Consider the following 21,211-nt stretch of genomic DNA (forward strand, 5'->3'; position numbering starts at 1 on the left):
ACAGCTGATTACGAAGGCTAGGTACAGTACAGTGGAATTGTCTAGGTTGTAAAAAGAACAACCTACGTTTTAAGCGCTCTCCTTTCAAACCTCCATAACTCCCTGGTCGTCAAGGTTGTAGACGCTTTATTTTGTCCTTCATTTCATCACGGCTCTGTTTTCTCATCTGCTGCCCATTTAACTTTTATCTGACTATAGCTCAACATAGGCGTATCATCATAACGGTGTCCCTTCTTGTTCAGATTTGGCCTGGTTATGTGGGTAGGCCATAAAAGACTTGAGTAAAATGGGGATTAGGACCACATTTATTTTAGCCCTAGATGTCTTTCAGCCGCGGTCCGGGTCATCTCGCAACTAGGACTAGACGGTGTCACATTGTCGCTCATTAAGTCCGGTGAATAATCCCAGACCTGGACCCAGATATGTGTGTCAAAGACTGAGGGATGAAAAGAAGAGAACTAGGCCTCTGTGGCAGGGGGCTGGAAGACGACAAATGGAGTGGGAACCTAATGAAGAGATTGAAGAGAGAGAGGTGTGTGTGTGTGTGTGTGTGTGTGTGTGTGTGTGTGTGTGTGTGTGTGTGTGTGTGTGTGTGTGTGTGTGTGTGTGTGTGTGTGTGTGTGTGTGTGTGTGTGTGTGTGTGTGTGTGTGTGTGTGTGTGTGTGTGTGTGTGTGTGTGTGTGTGTGTGTGTGTGTGTGTGATGGATACTCTGGGGCTTATTCTGTTAGCATTCAGCTGCAGTACACACACAGGAAACAGAGCCATGAGTGTAATGCCAATGGGTAGTAGTGACTGAGGCTGCCAGTGGAAAAGTGTTTTCCTGTCCTCACTGGTGGCTTTAGCTACAGATTACTGCTTCAATGAGGGAATTGATTTTGGTTAGAGACTAGTGACAAGAACTGGGTCATATTCATCAGGCCACACCGTAGCAAAACGTTTTGCAACAGAAAACAAAAACTAGTCTTATTGGGCGAGTTCAGGTAGTCCCTCCCTGTTTCAGTCCGTTTTCTTCTATTTGATGCGTAATTAATACATCCCTGGAGTGGAATACAATGATGGGAGGGATGTACTGGATTAATACATAATGTTGTCTTGATTGGTTGACCTGCATAGTTATACTGCAGTTAAGAAAAATAAAACTGAATCCTGTCAAACTGAATGTTATTTGAAACCACACCCGAACTGCTGCACTTAACATCAGTTGAATTTCATATTAGTCCCACAGTCTTCCATGTGGCCTGCTTTGGTTTTCACAAGCCATGCCCTCACAGTTTGTCTTACCCTCACAGTTTGCGAGGCACGTTCCTACTCCCAGTCGTCTCTTAGTAATAGAGCCATCCTCAAAAGCCCTTATGAGGAAATACCAAGATGCTGTGATGTCTCTCGAACTCCTTGGCCCAGCCAGCCCTAGCCTTACTCTAGGGCTTTATGTCTGCCTGCATTCCTATAGCCGTCCTGTCTACCACCCCTACTCTCAGCTGTCAGTAGTAGTCCAGTCTCCATGCCCCCCCCCCCAGTCCCAGGCAGCTACAGGACCACTAGGTGCCATGTACCTAATATAGAAGGGAGAGCCTTCTTCAATCTGATAGTCTGCACAGTTGCATAGACACCAAAACCTGGGTTCAAATAGCCTAATATTTTGTTTTCTTTTCAGATAGGTTTAGGATTTGATTGAACCTGCGGGCAGGGTTTGCAATTTTGCACTTTTGGGACTAAGTACCATTGGTTCCCTTGTGCCAGGTGAGCTCAATCAAGCTCAGCTTAAGTATTTGAAAGAATATGTATATTATTTGAACCCAGGTCTGATACAGACTGCACTGCAGTCTATCTTGTAGACTGCACAGTCATACAGACACCACCTGCTATGGTATGAAGATTGACAGGGCTCTACAGGGCTATAAACTGGGCTAATGGGGTGATAGGATGAGTGGGAGGGAAGGAGGTTAGGGGGTTCTTTGGGATTTTATTTAAAGAATCTTGGAGGAATGTGAAGACTGTACCCGCACCCTTGAAGCTATTCGGAATGTGCGGTTCATTAGTTTCCACCCTCACTGTTTTGATGAGGAACACCACGGGTGAGGAATTTTAAAAAGGAGTTAAGATGACCTTGACGGCTGTAACGAACTGACGTAACACCATCCAAGACTGTCAGAGGGGTTTGATATCGACAGCTTTCAGATATTCCACCTTGTCATGATTGGACCTGGCCATCGTCTCTCAGCCAATCAGAGCTTCCTCAGCAGTAATTGTGACATGATCACAATTAGGTGTTTTTGTTGACTTCACAGGTTGTCACGACTGTTAGCATAGTGGTGTCGCTGGCGATTTTGCAGTAGAATTCGCAAACTTTAACCACAACCTTTTCCTCAAATGTGAGCTTCTTTTGGAAAAATAGTTCTGTTTAGCTAAGAACATCGGACCTTGGGTGACTTTTCTCTATTTCAAGGCAGTGGCTTATACTCCTTACTTTCTTAATAAAGTTAATAAAATGTCCGATTTCGTGGAGGAAGGCATTAGTACCACAGTGCTCTATCCATTTCCCTGGCTACAATAGGCCTCATGACAATTGCCTCTATTTAAAAAACAAAGTCAAAGCCCAGACACATAAAATCTAAAAGAGTTAGCTTCATGGTGGTGCACTGAATCCAACCACTGCCACGTTGTACCATCGTTGTACCATCCTCATCATTCCCATTGTAAGCATGGGGTCTATGGCTCCGTCTGGCCCCATCTCTCAGCCTCGGCCATGTCCTCATCTGCTCCAATTCCCCGTCCCAGTTCTCTGCCTCCGCTATAGTCCCCCGCGGCTCTGGCTGGGATGGCGCTAGCACTAGCGTAGCGTCACACGTTAACACAGGCTAACACAGAGGGACAGGGACAGTTCCGCCTGCCTTCCCAGACTCCCGTCTTATGAAAGGGCCATTGTAGGACACTGCTGTATCTAAGCAGATATATAGGCAGTGTTGTGTTTCCCGATCAAGAAAAGCTGGTTTGTTGGTAGCTTAAATCTGGTGCTCAACCGAGTTAGGGTTAATTTAGTCTCAGTTTCCCTCCCATCAGGGCCTTCCCACTTTTACACCAACAACAATCCATTCAAAACAAACCACAGACAAAACAGTCTACACGAATGTTTCTCATCTCCAGTTTGTATTTTCTTCCCTGAGTGGGCGTCTGACTACCAGTAGCAGTGTGGTGAGTCTTCATCATGCCTGCGGTCTGTGCTTGTTTGCGGCCCTGCCTTGCCCATCCCAGGCCACACACACACACACACACACACACTCCACACCACAGCATCCTCGAGAGACACTACACATTCCTCATGCCCTGTCACGTTGTGTGCGCGTCAGTGGGAGAGGGAAAGAACAGCTCCGTCCCTGTTAGCTACTCAGGAAGAGGCTGATGCACTGACATATAGAGGCAGGTGGTTGAATGGGCTTTCAGGGTAACCTAAGGAAATACACAGCAGATAGAACAACATTCGAAATAGCTAGAAGAAAAATGTGCCGTAAAGCATCACTCCCTCTGATTGTCCCACTGATCTTGATATAGTAGTCTGTGACATACTATGTAGATTTTGTTAAATTATTTTTCTTTTTTCCCTCTCCCTACCACCCATCCCCTAATTGTAGTAAACAAATGGACAACAACACTTAGGCTTCTACTTCCGGCTATACATACTATATACATTTTACGGACACAATGCCTTTTACAATAGTTATCTTTTGTTTGTTTTTAATCCCATCCTTCAGCTACCCTCAACCCCTCCCATCTATCTCTGAAGACCGTCCAGTTTTGATTTGTCATATACTTTTAACTCTGCTGTTTCACAAAAGTTCTGAACCTCCGTATCTTTACGGACACAGTAAGCTAGCTATCACGCTAAACAACTTTGGTCACTGTGGTCCCTGGGCCAAAAACATACATTGACATCTACATTTGGCTGTCTTGTCTAGACCAGACAGAATTATGGCGACACAGGTTGGTAAACACACTAAACTGTTGACTCTGGTCTGGACAAAGAGGTGAATCGATCAGGCTGATTGTCATTAAAATGCCACCAACTGGGCTGTGATCAATACGTGTGTGTCAGGTGTGGCCTGTTTGGCCAGAGGGCGTTGGCCAGCCTGCAAAGTCAGCACAGCGTGGCAGCACTAAACTACATCCTAAATGGCACCCTATTCCCTATATAGTGCACTACTTTCCACAGGGCTGTGGTCAAAAGTAGTGCACTATATAGAAAATAGGGTGCCATTTCACACAAATGCTACCAGCTTCCATTGCTCTGTATATTTCAAGCACTCTGAGAGCCTATGCTGTAGCTAGCTACGTAGGTTCCTTTCTGGTTTGTTGTATATTGGAGTCATGCTTTCTGTAGGTCCCTTTCAAACTATTCTGGGCCGATTGTTCCGCAACTAGATCCAAACCCTTGTAGATATTTTACGTCAAAGCTCATAAAAAAGCTTTTCATTTTAAGTTTGTTGTTAGTGTCTGTCGATCAAGTTTATTAGCATTCAGTGAATAATTTGTAATCTACAAGTGATACATCAGCATAGACAGTTACTAGTTGTCTTCAATTGGAATAGGCTATGTCTATATGTTTCTACTGAAATGCTCTGTCATACTACAATGACCAGACTGACAGATAGAGACATCAGAGGCAATCTTCCTCCTGCATCAAAGAGGATGAGAGCAGAGAAGAGGAGAGAGGAGGAGAGAAGAGGTAACTCACAGAAGGTGAGAGAAGGGAAGGGGGAGGGGGGGGGGGTGAGAGAGGGCGTGTGGAGAGGGTGAGAAAGAGGGAAGGTGTTGCTGCAATGCAGTGCTCACCATGCTACAGGGCCCCCATGTCACAGCTATTAATAAGGAGTGCTATTCCATACATCAGCTATTCAGGAGGGATCCTGGCAACCAGAGCCCCTGCGCCAACCAACCAGGTTATTTATAGATTTGGGGGTCAGGAGATTTTTCCGAGACTGGCAGTGTAGGGACTGGACTTCACATACTAGGAGTAGGAGACAGTATGTGCGTGTGTGGTGGGGATGTGAGGCGATGGGGGGTGCGTGTGTGGTGGGGATGTGAGGAGATGGGGGGGGTGCGTGTGTGGTGAGGATGTGAGGAAATGGGGGGGTGCGTGTGTGGTGGGGATGTGAGGAGATGGAGGTGCGTGTGTGGTGGGGATGTGAGGAGATGGGGGGTGCGTGTTTGGTGGGGATGTGAGGCGATGGGGGGTGCGTGTGTGGTGGGGATGTGAGGAGATGGGGGGGTGCGTGTGTGGTGGGGATGTGAGGAGATGGGGGGGTGCGTGTGTGGTGAGGATGTGAGGAAATGGGGGGGTGCGTGTGTGGTGGGGATGTGAGGAAATGGGGGGGTGCGTGTGTGGTGGGGATGTGAGGAGATGGAGGTGCGTGTGTGGTGGGGATGTGAGGAGATGGGGGTGCGTGTGTGGTGGGGATGTGAGGAGATGGGGGGGTGCGTGTGTGGTGAGGATGTGAGGAAATGGGGGGGTGCGTGTGTGGTGGGGATGTGAGGAGATGGGGGGTGCGTGTGTGGTGGGGATGTGAGGAGATGGAGGTGCGTGTGTGGTGAGGATGTGAGGAAATGAGGGGGGTGCGTGTGTGGTGGGGATGTGAGGAGATGGGGGGGTGTGTGTGGTGGGGATGTGAGGAGATGGAGGTGCGTGTGTGGTGAGGATGTGAGGAAATGAGGGGGGTGCGTGTGGTGGGGATGTGAGGAGATGGAGGTGCGTGTGTGGTGAGGATGTGAGGAAATGAGGGGGGTGTGTGTGTGGTGAGGATGTGAGGAAATGGGGGGGTGCGTGTGTGGTGGGGATGTGAGGAAATGGGGGGGTGCGTGTGTGGTGGGGATGTGAGGAGATGGAGGTGCGTGTGTGGTGGGGATGTGAGGAGATGGGGGTGCGTGTGTGGTGGGGATGTGAGGAGATGGGGGGTGCGTGTGTGGTGGGGATGTGAGGAGATGGGGGGGTGCGTGTGTGGTGAGGATGTGAGGAAATGGGGGGGTGCGTGTGTGGTGGGGATGTGAGGAGATGGGGGGTGTGTGTGTGGTGGGGATGTGAGGAGATGGAGGTGCGTGTGTGGTGAGGATGTGAGGAAATGAGGGGGGTGCGTGTGTGGTGGGGATGTGAGGAGATGGGGGGGTGTGTGTGGTGGGGATGTGAGGAGATGGAGGTGCGTGTGTGGTGAGGATGTGAGGAAATGAGGGGGGTGCGTGTGTGGTGGGGATGTGAGGAGATGGAGGTGCGTGTGTGGTGAGGATGTGAGGAAATGAGGGGGGTGTGTGTGTGGTGGGGATGTGAGGAGATGGGGGGTGCGTGTGTGGTGGGGACGTGAGGAGATGGGGGTGCGTGTGTGGTGGGGATGTGAGGAGATGGGGGTGCGTGTGTGGTGGGGATGTGAGGAGATGGGGGTGCGTGTGTGGTGGGGATGTGAGGAGATGGGGGTGCGTGTGTGGTGGGGATGTGAGGAGATGGAGGTGCGTGTGTGGTGAGGATGTGAGGAGATGGGGGTGCGTGTGTGGTGAGGATGTGAGGAGATGGGGGGTGTGTGTGTGGTGGGGATGTGAGGAGATGGGGGGTGCGTGTGTGGTGAGGATGTGAGGAGATGGGGGGTGTGTGTGTGGTGGGGATGTGAGGAGATGGGGGTGCGTGTGTGGTGGGGATGTGAGGAGATGGGGGTGTGTGTGTGGTGGGGATGTGAGGAGATGGGGGGGTGCGTGTGTGGTGGGGATGTGAGGAGATGGGTGTGTGTGTGTGGTGGGGATGTGAGGAGATGGGGGGTGTGTGTGTGGTGAGGATGTGAGGAAATGAGGGGGGTGCGTGTGTGGTGGGGATGTGAGGAGATGGGGGTGCGTGTGTGGTGGGGATGTGAGGAGATGGGGGGTGCGTGTGTGGTGGGGATGTGAGGAGATGGGTGTGTGTGTGTGGTGGGGATGTGAGGAGATGGGGGGTGTGTGTGGTGGGGATGTGAGGAGATGGAGGTGCGTGTGTGGTGGGGATGTGAGGAAATGGGGGTGCGTGTGTGGTGGGGATGTGAGGATATGGAGGTGTGTGTGTGTGGTGGGGATGTGAGGAGATGGAGGTGTGTGTGTGGTGGGGATGTGAGGAGATGGAGGTGTGTGTGTGGTGGGGATGTGAGGAGATGGGGGTGCGTGTGTGGTGGGGATGTGAGGAGATGGAGGTGCGTGTGTGGTGGGGATGTGAGGAGATGGAGGTGCGTGTGTGGTGGGGATGTGAGGAGATGGAGGTGTGTGTGTGGTGGGGATGTGAGGAGATGGGGGTGCGTGTGTGGTGGGGATGTGAGGAGATGGAGGTGCGTGTGTGGTGGGGATGTGAGGAGATGGAGGTGCGTGTGTGGTGGGGATGTGAGGAGATGGGGTGCGTGTGTGGTGGGGATGTGAGGAGATGGGGGGTGCGTGTGGTGGGGATGTGAGGAGATGGGGGTGCGTGTGTGGTGGGGATGTGAGGAGATGGAGGTGCGTGTGTGGTGGGGATGTGAGGAGATGGGGGTGCGTGTGTGGTGGGGATGTGAGGAGATGGAGGTGCGTGTGTGGTGGGGATGTGAGGAGATGGAGGTGCGTGTGTGGTGGGGATGTGAGAAGATGGGGGTGTGTGTGTGGTCGGGATGTGAGGAGATGGGGGTGCGTGTGTGGTGGGGATGTGAGGAGATGGGGGCTGCGTGTGTGGTGGGGATGTGAGGAAATGAGGGGGGTGCGTGTGTGGTGGGGATGTGAGGAGATGGGGGGGTGTGTGTGGTGGGGATGTGAGGAGATGGAGGTGCGTGTGTGGTGAGGATGTGAGGAAATGAGGGGGGTGCGTGTGTGGTGGGGATGTGAGGAGATGGAGGTGCGTGTGTGGTGAGGATGTGATGAAATGAGGGGGGTGTGTGTGTGGTGAGGATGTGAGGAAATGGGGGGGTGCGTGTGTGGTGGGGATGTGAGGAGATGGAGGTGCGTGTGTGGTGGGGATGTGAGGAGATGGGGGTGCGTGTGTGGTGGGGATGTGAGGAGATTTGGGCTGCGTGTGTGGTGGGGATGTGAGGAGATGGGGTGTGTGTGTGTGTGTTTTGTGTGCGTGGAGCAGGAAATATGTCCGGAATTTTCCAAAGGTCTTCTGGATTTCAATTAGATGTAAACACACCACCAACAAAGTACTGTAGCGTATAAACACTGCTCACTATGTAAGATTGTGAGCGAAGGACGGTGTTGAGAAAGAGTTGAATTGTAGTAACTGTGGCATAATGTATTAGGGAGGAGCTGGAGCTTTATTACAGATGGATGCCGTTCAGCAGAGGAAGTCCGATACATTTGTTCTGTACGTAGAGAGAGATAAGGAGTGAGAGAGAGAGATGGAGAGAGATTTATGTTTACTGCCACGGTCTCCATGGCAACCCTCGAGCATCCTGGGGTGGAAAATTGTATTTTCCCCTTCGTTGCTGTCTGGCCTTTTGCCGGAGACCTGTCATATTGACAAGGCACTGAAGAGCTTACATTACAAAAACATTACTTTTCACTGCTTCTACAGAAATGCAGAGATTTGAATGGCAGCGGAGCGAGTGATAGGATAGGATACAACTGTATTAATCCATCTGCAGCTAACTTCTGAGTTTGGCAGCATAAGCTCCTATAAGAGAAAAACCTTACAGTTATAGATCTGGATGTCCAGTGGGTACTTGAAAATAAAGAGGTCCATGTTACACACAGACATGGACGATACATAATAGAACAGGGGTCATTATCCCCCTGACAGTTGTTGAACTAAAGGAGCACTTTACAGATGTAGGATCTTAATTTGAGCCAGTTTGCTACAGCAGGAAAATAATCCTGCAGCAACAAGAAATCTGAATTATTATGTGGATTATAATTCATGGACATTTTTATAGGCGTTGATCCATTTTTTCGTAAGGGGAAATCAAGTCTGAAATTTCAACGTGGAAATTACAAACTTCAGAAGTGGTTTAAACATAATACTGTAACTGTAACATCTGCTTCCAACTCACACCCTCAAACACGTAGATCCTCTGAACACAGTTCACACTCTCAAACACCCAGATCCCCTGAACGCAGCTCACGCTCCAGATCCCAATCACCTGAATTCTAATCACCTGTTCACACACCTGTATGTCATCATCTCACACTTTAGTTCTGTTCTTTGCACCCCATCACTGTGAGGTATTGTTTGTTTTGTGACACATCTATTCGGAGCTCTGTTTTTCCCGTGATTTACTCCTCCCGTGTATGATAATTTTTGCCTGCCTCACTAACGACGCATTTTGCCTATTCCCTGCCTGTACTATCGGATTTCCTGTTATCTACCTATTGCCTGATCTCCCGGACGACGTTACTAGCCTTTTCCCTGCCTGTACTGTTGCCCTTTTGGACCCCCTGTGTATGACCTTCTGCCTGCCCCTGGACCCAGCTACCTGCCTCCTCCTGTAGTCCTTTACAATAAACACCTGCTGCGCCCTGCACTTGTAACCAGCTCTCTGTCTCCCCTTGTGTTCATTACAGTAACACAATACCCCCAACCCCCTTAAAACATGTAACTCCCCCATTCATTTTTAATAGCTTTACATGGCCAATCTCGGCAGATGGAAATATAGGTAAGAAATACCACACCATACAATAACATATGGAAATATCACACCATAGCACATTATTACAGTTCTGTTAATGCAATAGTAGCATGATTATGGAGTGGTCATGCAAACAGAGTGACGACAGTCAGACAACCAATACACAGAAACCTACTGAATGATAGACGAGGAAGATATGGAACGGAGCTTAGAATGTGAACCATGGCCACTAATGATTGTGAGCACCAGTTCATGGTTGGATGAATTGACATGAATGGTATTTTAATAATTCATCGACTTAAACCCCAGCTATGGATATTGAAATATATCACAGTACTTCCTAGGCGATCAGTGACAGTCCGATTGTCACGTCCTGGCCAGTATAAGGGTTAATTGTTATTGTAGTTTGGTCAGGACGTGGCAGAGGGTATTTGTTTTATGTGGTTCAGGGTGGTGTGTTAGTTAGGAGGGCGTTTGATTGATTATTTCCAGGTTTTGAGTTATGGTCTATGTTTATGTATTTCTATGTGAAGTCTAGTGAGTGTGTTTCTATGTTGAGTTAATTGGGGTGGACTTCCAATTGAATGTAGCAGTTTGGTGTTGCCTTTGATTGGAAGTCCTATATTAGTTGGGTGTGTTTGTCTTGTATTTGTGGGATATTGTTCTTGGATTGCTGTGGTGCCTTCAAGACTGTTATTTTGTCGTTCATCGCTTTGTTATTTTTGTATACGTGTTTGTTTGGTTTTTTCCTTCTTTTCCCGTAAAATAAAGAAGATGAGTATACACATACCTGCTGCGTTTTGGTCCTCCATTTCTAACGACACCCGTGACACCGATGAAATGTATTTCGAGTATGAAATGGATTTGGTTTGAGAAACATCATAAGAGCATGTACTGAATTGGGTAAAATACTGTTGAAAAACTCATTTCTTTTACAGTAATGACTAAATGCACAAGCTCTTTTCTGCATTGCCCACGGTTTGAAATGATGACCATCAGCAAGTGCAGCAATACAATACAGAACGCAATAAATTAGCTACAGTGTATCTGGCCGTTCCATTGTCCACTGCACCATTGAATCACACACCCACTTGTTATAATGGGATGTTTTTGAAGAACATCCTTCTCCCATAGAGCAGCCTGGGTAAGGCCTGAAGTCTGTGGAACAATAACCCAGGAGGGAGTCCCTGTCTGGGGGAGAGAGTGGCCATCTGTCCCATGGTGCCTGTATAGCTATTAGCTACTACTAGTCTGCTACTGTTGAGTCCTAGTCAGTCAGTACAGGGGGGTCGTGAAGAGGTGGGGCTTTTTTTACTGTCAAGGGAAACCAGAGGGGCTTTGTCGAAGATGACATTACTTTTTCTTCTGGCGAGGAATTTTTCAACATTTCACACCCTCCTCCTCTACTCCCTCCTTTTATCCGGAGAGGTGAGGTCCTAGGCTTTGTTTGCTTTTCACAAAAAACACGAACGGTCACACTTAAGTGATTAGGGCTCTGTGTGTGTGTCAGTGAGTGACGCAATGAACAGTGTCCTACCTCTTCCCCCAGCAAGCTCTTCCTGATAGTCCTAGACTTAGACAGACCAGGCTAAATGGGACGGGTGTGTTAAAAGTAGTAGCATTTTGAGAAACCACCATGTCAGCTAAGTGACGTGCTCTGCCTGTCTTTTGACCCCTGTCAAAAGGACCTCTGTTGCTTCAGCCCTCCACTGTGAAACTAACTCTCCTGTTCATTTACATATTTGGACACTATGAGTCATAGATGTTGTCCTCAGGGATACAGCATATGAGATACTTGTAATATTTAGCTTACTGTTTTCACTGTTGCACTCTTACTTCTCTATCAGTTCTTTGAAACTGTAACACAAAGCGATTGACATTGGAATCAGCTATAAATGTTCATATTATCAGTGACTAAGCTTGAAATAAATGGTGATATCATAGTTTAATATGAAAGCACTTCTACGCATCCTCTGAATGTTTGTGATTTTGCTCATGGATACATTTGTGAACCTGTTCAAGAACGACAACAACCGTCAATCATTTGTCTAGAGAATAGCAAATCGTTATAAAACATAACGTGAGATGAGATCCCTCTTCAACAGTCTCTGTCTGACAGATTGTGTTGTTGGTCTGGTTTCAGGCGGCACCAGAGACATCGGATCAGCCCTCACCAGGATGTGTATGAGGCACCGGAGCATCGAGGCCAAGCTTAGGCAGTTCTCCATGTGAGTCACGGTCATCTCCGCCTCTCCATTCTGCCTTTTCTCTCTCTATTCCATCCTTCTATCTGTCTGAATGCGCCAATTAGCTCATATTGTGCAGAGAGTGAAGTAAGATAAGCAGAGTGAAATGAGGAGATTAAACTGCCTACAGTGCCTACACAGTGCCTACACACACCACACGCCTAGAGGAACACAACCCCAAAAATGTATTTTGTACGTTATCTCAGATCGTTATTCTCCACTCTGTTTGATTTGAGTTGTAATCCCCACCCAAGGATTTTCATCGACTGCTTGATTAACCCTCTGCAAGACCAGATGGAGGAGTGGAAGAGAGTGGCCAACACTCTAGACAAGGACCACGCCAAAGGTAGGGGCTACACACACACACACACACACACACACACACACACACACACACACACACACACAGTAAACTACCTCTACCACATACACTTTCTCAAACCTCTCCACACTACACTCTCCTCCTTCACCCCATTATTGCCTGCAGTCGTGCAGTATAATTCACATACACTCATCACCTCCATCTACTGCAGTAGCACTCTGGTTAGCTAGATATCGCACTTTATACTCCCTTGTGTTATAAAGGAATTACTTTACTTAGTCTGTAGTTCAACAGTGCTTTTATGTGCTTCAGCTAACCACTTCAAACCCAATCCCTCTCTCCGCTCAATAATACCCAACCTGGGAGTTCAGTTCTCCCCCGTAGAGAAAAAAAAGAGCACTCCCTCGTTGCAGGGTTTGATTCCAGCCACCACTTATCATACTGATGTCACGACGGAAAGCGAGTCCCTCAGAACAAAGATCAATGAGATGTTATTCCTTTTTAGGAGTCGCCCTCGTTTCGGTTGTTCGCCGCACTTCAAAGCACTGACAATGGCAATGTGCGACACGTTGTGTCCACTGTGTTTCCCTTCCTTTCGCAGAGTACAAGAAAGCCCGTCAGGAGATCAAAAAGAAATCCTCCGACACTCTCAAGCTGCAGAAGAAGGCAAAGAAAGGTAGGGTGACTGAGGATGCCTGGTGTCTGGTTAGGACTGCTTATGATGACTGAGGATGCCTGGTGTCTGGTTAGGACTGCTTATGATGACTGAGGATGCCTGGTGTCTGGTTAGGACTGCTTATGATGACTCTGAGGATGCCTGGTGTCTGGTTAGGACTTCTTATGATGACTGAGGATGCCTGGTGTCTGGTTAGGACTGCTTATGATGACTCTGAGGATGCCTGGTGTCTGGTTTGGACTTCTTATGATGACTGAGGATGCCTGGTGTCTGGTTAGGACTGCTTATGATGACTGGGGATGCCTGGTGTCTGGTTAGGACTTCTTATGATGACTCTGGGGATGCCTGGTGTCTGGTTAGGACTGCTTATGATGACTGGGGATGCCTGGTGTCTGGTTAGGACTTCTTATGATGACTCTGGGGATGCCTGGTGTCTGGTTAGGACTGCTTATGATGACTGAGGATGCCTGGTGTCTGGTTAGGACTGCTTATGATGACTGAGGATGCCTGGTGTCTGGTTAGGACTGCTTATGATGACTGAGGATGCCTGGTGTCTGGTTAGGACTGCTTATGATGACTGAGGATGCCTGGTGTCTGGTTAGGACTGCTTATGATGACTGAGGATGCCTGGTGTCTGGTTAGGACTGCTTATGATGACTGAGGATGCCTGGTGTCTGGTTAGGACTGCTTATGATGACTGAGGATGCCTGGTGTCTGGTTAGGACTGCTTATGATGACTCTGAGGATGCCTGGTGTCTGGTTAGGACTGCTTATGATGACTGAGGATGCCTGGTGTCTGGTTAGGACTGCTTATGATGACTGAGGATGCCTGGTGTCTGGTTAGGACTGCTTATGATGACTGAGGATGCCTGGTGTCTGGTTAGGACTGCTTATGATGACTGAGGATGCCTGGTGTCTGGTAGGACTGCTTATGATGACTCTGAGGATGCCTGGTGTCTGGTTTGGACTTCTTATGATGACTGAGGATGCCTGGTGTCTGGTTAGGACTGCTTATGATGACTCTGAGGATGCCTGGTGTCTGGTTAGGACTGCTTATGATGACTCTGAGGATGCCTGGTGTCTGGTTTGGACTGCTTATGATGACTGAGGATGCCTGGTGTCTGGTTTGGACTTCTTATGATGACTGAGGATGCCTGGTGTCTGGTTAGGACTGCTTATGATGACTCTGAGGATGCCTGGTGTCTGGTTAGGACTGCTTATGATGACTCTGAGGATGCCTGGTGTCTGGTTTGGACTGCTTATGATGACTGAGGATGCCTGGTGTCTGGTTTGGACTTCTTATGATGACTGAGGATGCCTGGTGTCTGGTTTGGACTGCTTATGATGACTGAGGATGCCTGGTGTCTGGTTAGGACTGCTTATGATGACTGAGGATGCCTGGTGTCTGGTTTGGACTGCTTATGATGACTGAGGATGCCTGGTGTCTGGTTTGGACTGCTTATGATGACTCTGAGGATGCCTGGTGTCTGGTTAGGACTGCTTATGATGACTCTGAGGATGCCTGGTGTCTGGTTTGGACTGCTTATGATGACTGAGGATGCCTGGTGTCTGGTTTGGACTGCTTATGATGACTCTGAGGATGCCTGGTGTCTGGTTAGGACTTCTTATGATGACTCTGAGGATGCCTGGTGTCTGGTTAGGACTGCTTATGATGACTCTGAGGATGCCTGGTGTCTGGTTAGGACTGCTTATGATGACTGAGGATGCCTGGTGTCTGGTTAGGACTGCTTATGATGACTGAGGATGCCTGGTGTCTGGTTAGGACTGCTTATGACTGGAACCAGGCTCTCTGTGACTTTGACTTGAAAGGTAAATCCGATTTGGTGGTGGCGGGAGGAGACAAAAGTGTTGATACTGAACTCTACCAAGACACATCTCATACTGTCCCAGGTGACAGGGCAAAGGGTCAGAATAGTTATCGGATGAGAGGCAGAAGAGACAGTTATTTTTGGAAGTTATCTGTCTGGATTTAAGGAGGGACTATATTGTGCAAATAACAATCCATTGGATTTTATTACAGACCTTATATCTTTACGATTTTGGGCCAAAGTCTAATATATTCTGCAATGCATAAGTTAATAAGGATATGTGACAATTCTGCAACCTGTAGCTATTCAAGAACAGGTCTCCTTTTCCTGGGTCTAAACTGACTGAGATTTTTCCTTTCTACTCCAACTACCATTGTTGCATCCGATCACGCCCCTGTTCTTTCCAGCTGACGTGTTTGGTAAGTCGCTGCCCCCTGTAGCTGCCTTTGGTTCACGGTTCTCTGTTGACCTGTTGACCGCCATTGACCTTTCCCACCTGTGTGTGGTCTCGTCCCCGTTCCCTGTCACATTGTCTACTGGTCTGTTTCATATTGTGAGGTCACATTCCTCACTCAAGGGTTAAAAATCTCCTGAATGCCCAAAATAGTTCCTCGTCCCCGCTTCTCTTCTTCTTCCGGTCTCCCCTGAGGTCCCTTCCCCCCACCCACTACCCTCACTGTGTCATGAGTTTGGTCTGCTTCCAAATATACCTCACTGACTCCCTTTGGCTTTTCGCTGCAGCTTCATTTTGTATCATCAGGGGAGATCAGGACTGGGGCAGCATCACTAAATAATTGTGGAATTCATTATCTGTCTGGCTCCAATATACAGGTAACTGCCAAAATTAAGGAAACACCAACGTAGTGTCTTAATAGGTCGTTGGGCCACCACAAGCCGCCTGAACAGCTTCAATGCACATTGGCAAAGATTATACAAGTGTTTGGAACTCTATTAGAGGGATGCGACACCATTCTTTCATGAGAAATTCTATCATTCGGGGTTTTGTTGATGGTAGTGGAAAAACTGTCTAAGGTGCAGCTCCAGAATATTGCATAAGTGTTCAATTGGGTTGAGATCTGGTGACTGAGACACACACACACAGACACACATTCTCAACACCGTCCTTCGCTCACAATCTTACATAGTGAGCAGTGTTTATACGCTACAGTACTTTGGTGGTGGTGTGTTTACATCTAATTGAAATCCAGAAGACCTTTGGAAAATTCCGGACATATTTCCTGCTCCACGCACACAAAACACACACACATGGGCATGCAGGCACACATACACACACACACACACACACACACACACACACACACACACACACACACACACACACACACACACACACACACACACACACACACCTTATGCTCCTTTGAGACCCCTCTTTCAAAGTCACTGAGATCTCTTGCTTAATTACCTCAGGAACCACACCTGTTTGGAAGCACCTGCTTTCAATATACTTTATGTCCCTCATTTACTCAAGTGTTTGCTTTATTTTGGAAGTTACCTGTAGATCTCCACTGAAACCACTTTTAAAGGAGCCATTTCTGTATCGCACAGTTACAGCCAACAATCAGGGCCTCTTCTCTGACAGCTCTGATATGAAATAGGCTTGTGAGCAGTTTTCAACCTCTTGTTGTTTAGAGTAATGTTTTGATCTGACCCCTGCACTATGTCTCACCCTCACCATATTCTGCCTGTTATGAAACCAACTACAGCTTGTATTGTGATATACCTGTTTACAGAATTTGTAGATTTTAGACGTATATCATTCATGTTTGTAGAGGTTTCCAATGTTGTTATATTCAATGTGATAGAATGCTAAAACATTATGAATGGTACTTCCTGGCATGCATTCACCATACAAATGAAAACGAGACATCTGCCTCATGAACCAGTCTGTTTTAGTTGCATAAAGTGCCTGTTATGATTGTATACGAGACCATATTATCCTGACCGTCAAAATAGTTTGATTTCCACCTTCAAACTGACCCATAAGACAAAACAAACAGGACCGAGAACTGACCCCTGAGGAACCTCAAATGTGGTCAGAGCACTCTGGTCCAATAGTCTCCCTAGCCTATTATATAGTGCAGGGAAACTCCCCCAGTGCATTCCTATGAGTGTAATGAGAGCAATGGAGAGCATCAACATGCCGAATGTGATCCAAATGTTGGTTCTGTGTCCCTTTAAGGAATTCCGTTGCAGTGCTTTCCCTGGAAAATGAGAAGGGCCTCCATCTATCTAGCCTTAACCACATAACTAGTACTGGCTCTTCTGAGAAATGTAAAACTTTAATTGCATGTTTACGTCCCTAAAACCTACAAGAGATTACTGAACGTTTCTCTACCAGTTCAGACAACAGTTGTATTCTTTTAGCACACCATGATACTTCATCTACTTTGATTGTGCATTGTACATTAGTTAATAGACCAATAAGAAAGAGAGTTCCAAAACTTTTTTTTATTCATTGATATGACTCATCTAGATTTTAGAATGTCAGTAAAACCAAAGACAGTTTTGATACAATTAAGTGGTTGATTTGAGAGGGTAAAATGTCCAAACCCAGAACAATGCACTGTTTTGCAATTACATAAGTGCACTTCAATGGGACACACACACACACACAAGATCCTGCTTTAACTCCGTGTACCTTGCCTAGGGCTGTGGTTCTTCAGTGTGTTCCGGAATGCTGAGCTTGTAATATTGTGAGGGTGTGACCCTGATGTAAACACCAACCGGTTCCACAGCATGATTTGATTGGTGCTTGAGATAGCACTGTGAGGATTGCGCTCATAGATATAAATTAGTGATCAAAAGATTAAGTGTGAAGTAGTACAAGGGATTGGTTGGAATTGTATTTACAAAGATGGTTGGGACTGTGGTGATGGTTATATCTATATAACTATATATCTAAGGATGATGGTGACAACTGCAAACCACAACAATTCAATTAAAACATATCTTTAAGGGACATTGGAGTCTTTTCGTCCTGTTTTCACCTCAGAATTCTTTCTGTCATAAACATCTGGCTTGAGACTGAAAATAGTTTATGTTTCTGTGTACTCAGATAGACCTTGTCTTAACCCTAAATTAGGATCAAAATAACAAAGGTGGTGTGTGTGTGTGTGTGTGTGTGTGTGTGTGTGTGTGTGTGTGTGTGTGTGTGTGTGTGTGTGTGTGTGTGTGTGTGTGTGTGTGTGTGTGTGTGTGTGTGTGTGTGTGTGTGTGTGTGTGTGTGTGCGCCGCAGGCCGGGGGGACATCCAGCCCCAGCTGGACAATGCCATGCAGGACATCAGTGATAAGTACCTGCTGCTGGAGGAGACGGAGAAGCAGGCGGTCAGGAAGGCCCTGGTGGAGGAGAGGAGCCGCTTCTGCACCTTCGTCTCCATGCTGAGGCCAGTTGTGGTGAGTCCCCACCAACAGCCTGTGTAGTCAAGCACAGGTCATTTGTTAGGGGGTGCTGGGCCGAAGAAAATATGTAGGAACGAAGTAGAATCTGCGAACACAATTATTTCAACACATTCTAACCAATCATGTTGTTCTAACAAATGAGTTCCAACCAATAGCGTCTTTGTTATGGATGTTAACTTCCCTGGGATATGTGGGACGCTAGCGTCCCACCTCGACAACAGCCAGTGAAATTGCAGGGCGCCAAATTCAAAACAACAGAAATCTCATAATTAAAATTCCTCAAACATACAAGTATTATACACCATTTTAAAGATAAACTTCTTGTTAATCCAGCCACAGTGTCTGATTTCAAAAAGGCTTTACGGCGAAAGCACACCTTGCGATTATGTTAGGTCAGCGCCTAGCCACAGAAAACCATACAGCCATTTTCCAAAGAAGGAGAGGTGTCACAAAAGACAGAAATAGCATTAAAATGAATCACTAACCTTTGATGATTTTCACCGGATGGCACTCCCAGGACTCCATGTTAGACAATAAATGCGTGTTTTGTTCGATAAAGTTCATCTTTATGTCCAAAAACCTCATTTGAAATTGGTGCGTTATGTTCAGAAATGCATTGTCTCAAACAAACATCCGGTGAAAGTGCAGAGAGCCACATCAAATTACAGAAATACTCATCATAAACATTGATAAAAGATACAAGTGTTAAACATACAATTAAAGATAAACTTCTCCTTAATGCAACTGCTGTGTCAGATTTCAAAAACGTTTTACGGTAAAAGCACACCATGCAATTATGTTAGGTCAGCGCCTAGCCACAGAAAACCATACAGCCATTTTCCAAGTAAGGAGCGCTGTCACAAAACTCAGAAATAGCGTTATAAATATTTACTTACCTTTGATCTTCATCGGAATGCACTCCCAGGAATCCCAGTTCCACAATAAATGTTTGTTTTGTTCGATAAAAGCACACCATGTCCAAATACCTCCTTTTTGTTCGCGCGTTTAGTCCAGTAATCCAAATGCACAATGCGCTGGCACTAAGTCCCGACGAAAAAGTCTAAAAAGTTCCATTAACGTTCGTAGAAACATGTCAAACGATGTATAGAATCAATCTTTAGGATGTTTTTATCATAAATCTTCAATAATATTCCAACCGGACAATTCCTTTGTCTTTAGAAATGAAAGGGAACACAGCTCGCGCTCACATGCGGGACTTAGCTCATGGCATTCTGCCAGACCCCTGATTCAAACAGCTCTTATCCTCTCCCCCTTCACAGTAGAAGCCTGAAACAACATTCTAGTGGAAGCCTTAGGAAGTGCAATATGACCCCATAGACACTGTATATTGGATAGGCAATCACTTGAAAAACTACAAACCTCAGATTTCCCACTTCCTGGTTGGATTTTTTTCTCAGATTTTTGCCTGCCATATGAGTTCTGTTATACTCACAGACATCATTCAAACAGTTTTAGAAACTTCAGAGTGTTTTCTATCCAAATCTACTAATTATATGCATATTCTAGCTTTTGGGCCTGAGTAGCAGGCAGTTTACTCTGGGCACCTTATTCATCCAAGCTACTCAATACTGCCCCCCAGTCCCAAAGAAGTTAATATACAGTGCACTTCGAGGGTCCAAACAACCATCTCATTAGAGGTCGACCGATTAATCGGAATGGCCGATTAATTAGGGCTGATTTCAAGTTTTCATAACAATCGGAAATCGGTATTTTTGGATGCCGATTTGGGTGATAAAAAAAAAATGTGGACCTTTATTTAACTAGGCAAGTCAGTTAAGAACACATTCTTATTTTCAATGATGGCCTAGGAATGGTGGGTAAACTGCCTTGTTCAGGGGCAGAACGACAGATTTTTACCTTGTCAGCTCAGGGATTCCATCTTGCAACCTTACGGTTAACTAGTCCAACGCTCTAACCACCTGCTTTACATTGCACTCCACGAGGAGCCTGCCTGTTACGCGAATGCAGTAAGAAGCCAAGGTAAGTTGCTAGCTAGCATTAAACTTATCTTATAAAAACAATCAATCAATCATAATCACTAGTTAACTACACATGGTTGATGATATTACTAGTTTATCTAGCCTGTCCTGCATTGCATATAATCGCTTAGGTACACGTTGCTCCAAACATAAACATCAATGCCTTTCTTAAAATCAATACAAGTATATATTTTTAAACCTGCATATTTAGTTAATATTGCCTTCTAACATGAATTTCTTTTAACTAGGGAAAATGTGTCACTTCTCTTGCAAACAGAGTCAGGGTATATGCAGCAGTTTGGGCCGCCTGGCTCGTTGCGAACTGTGAGACTATTTCTTCCTAACAAAGACAGCCGACTTTGCCAAACGGGGGATGATTTAACAAAAGTGCATTTGCGAAAAAAGCACAATCGTTGCACGACTGTACCTAACCATAAACATCAATGCCTTTCTTAAAATCAATACACAGAAGTATATATTTTTAAACCTGCATATTTAGCTAAAAGAAATCCAGGTTGCAGGCAATATTAACCAGGTGAAATTGTGTCATTTTGCGTTCATTGCACGCAGTCACGGTATATGCAACAGTTTGGGCCGCCTGGCTCGTTGCGAACTAATTTGCCAGAATTTTACGTAATTATGACATAACATTGAAGGTTGTGCAATGTAACAGGAATAACGTTTTGTTTTCGAGATGATAGTTTCCGGATTCGACAATATTAATGACCTATGGCTCGTATTTCTGTGTGTTATTATGTTATAATTAAGTCTATGATTTGATAGAGCAGTCTGACTGAGCGACGGTTGGCATCAGCAGGCTGGTAAGCATTCATTCAAAATAGCACTTTCGTGCGTTTTGCCAGCAGCCCTTCGCAATGCATTGCGCTGTTTATGAATTCAAGCCTGTCAACTCCCAAGATTAGGCTGGTGTAACCGATGTGAAATGGCTAGCTAGTTAGCGGGGTGCGCGCTAATAGCGTTTCAAACGTCACTCGCTCTGAGACTTGGAGTAGTTGTTTCCCCTTGCTCTACATGGGTAACGCTGCTTCGAGGGTGGCTTTTGTCGATGTGTTCTTGGTTCAAGCCCAGGTAGGAGCGAGGAGAGGGACGGAAGCTATACTGTTAC

The 21,211-nt window shown here is 46.5% G+C and overlaps 1 protein-coding gene across 7 annotated transcripts in view; it reads left to right on the forward strand.

Moving 5' to 3' along the window:
* LOC106569924 (protein MTSS 1) overlaps positions 1-21,211 on the forward strand; it is a 56,097-nt gene that overhangs the window by 21,190 nt on the left and 13,696 nt on the right. For all 7 annotated transcript variants that reach the window (XM_014141663.3, XM_014141664.3, XM_014141665.3 and 4 more), the window contains exons 4-7: positions 11,732-11,816; positions 12,089-12,180; positions 12,758-12,832; positions 17,922-18,079. In XM_014141663.3, the coding sequence (XP_013997138.1) occupies positions 11,732-11,816; positions 12,089-12,180; positions 12,758-12,832; positions 17,922-18,079 (410 nt within the window). The remainder of the gene's footprint in view (positions 1-11,731; positions 11,817-12,088; positions 12,181-12,757; positions 12,833-17,921; positions 18,080-21,211) is intronic.

The sequence above is a fragment of the Salmo salar genome, chromosome 14 (assembly GCF_965601325.2).
Source record: "Salmo salar chromosome 14, fSalSal1, whole genome shotgun sequence".
Classification (NCBI taxonomy): Eukaryota; Metazoa; Chordata; class Actinopteri; order Salmoniformes; family Salmonidae; genus Salmo; species Salmo salar.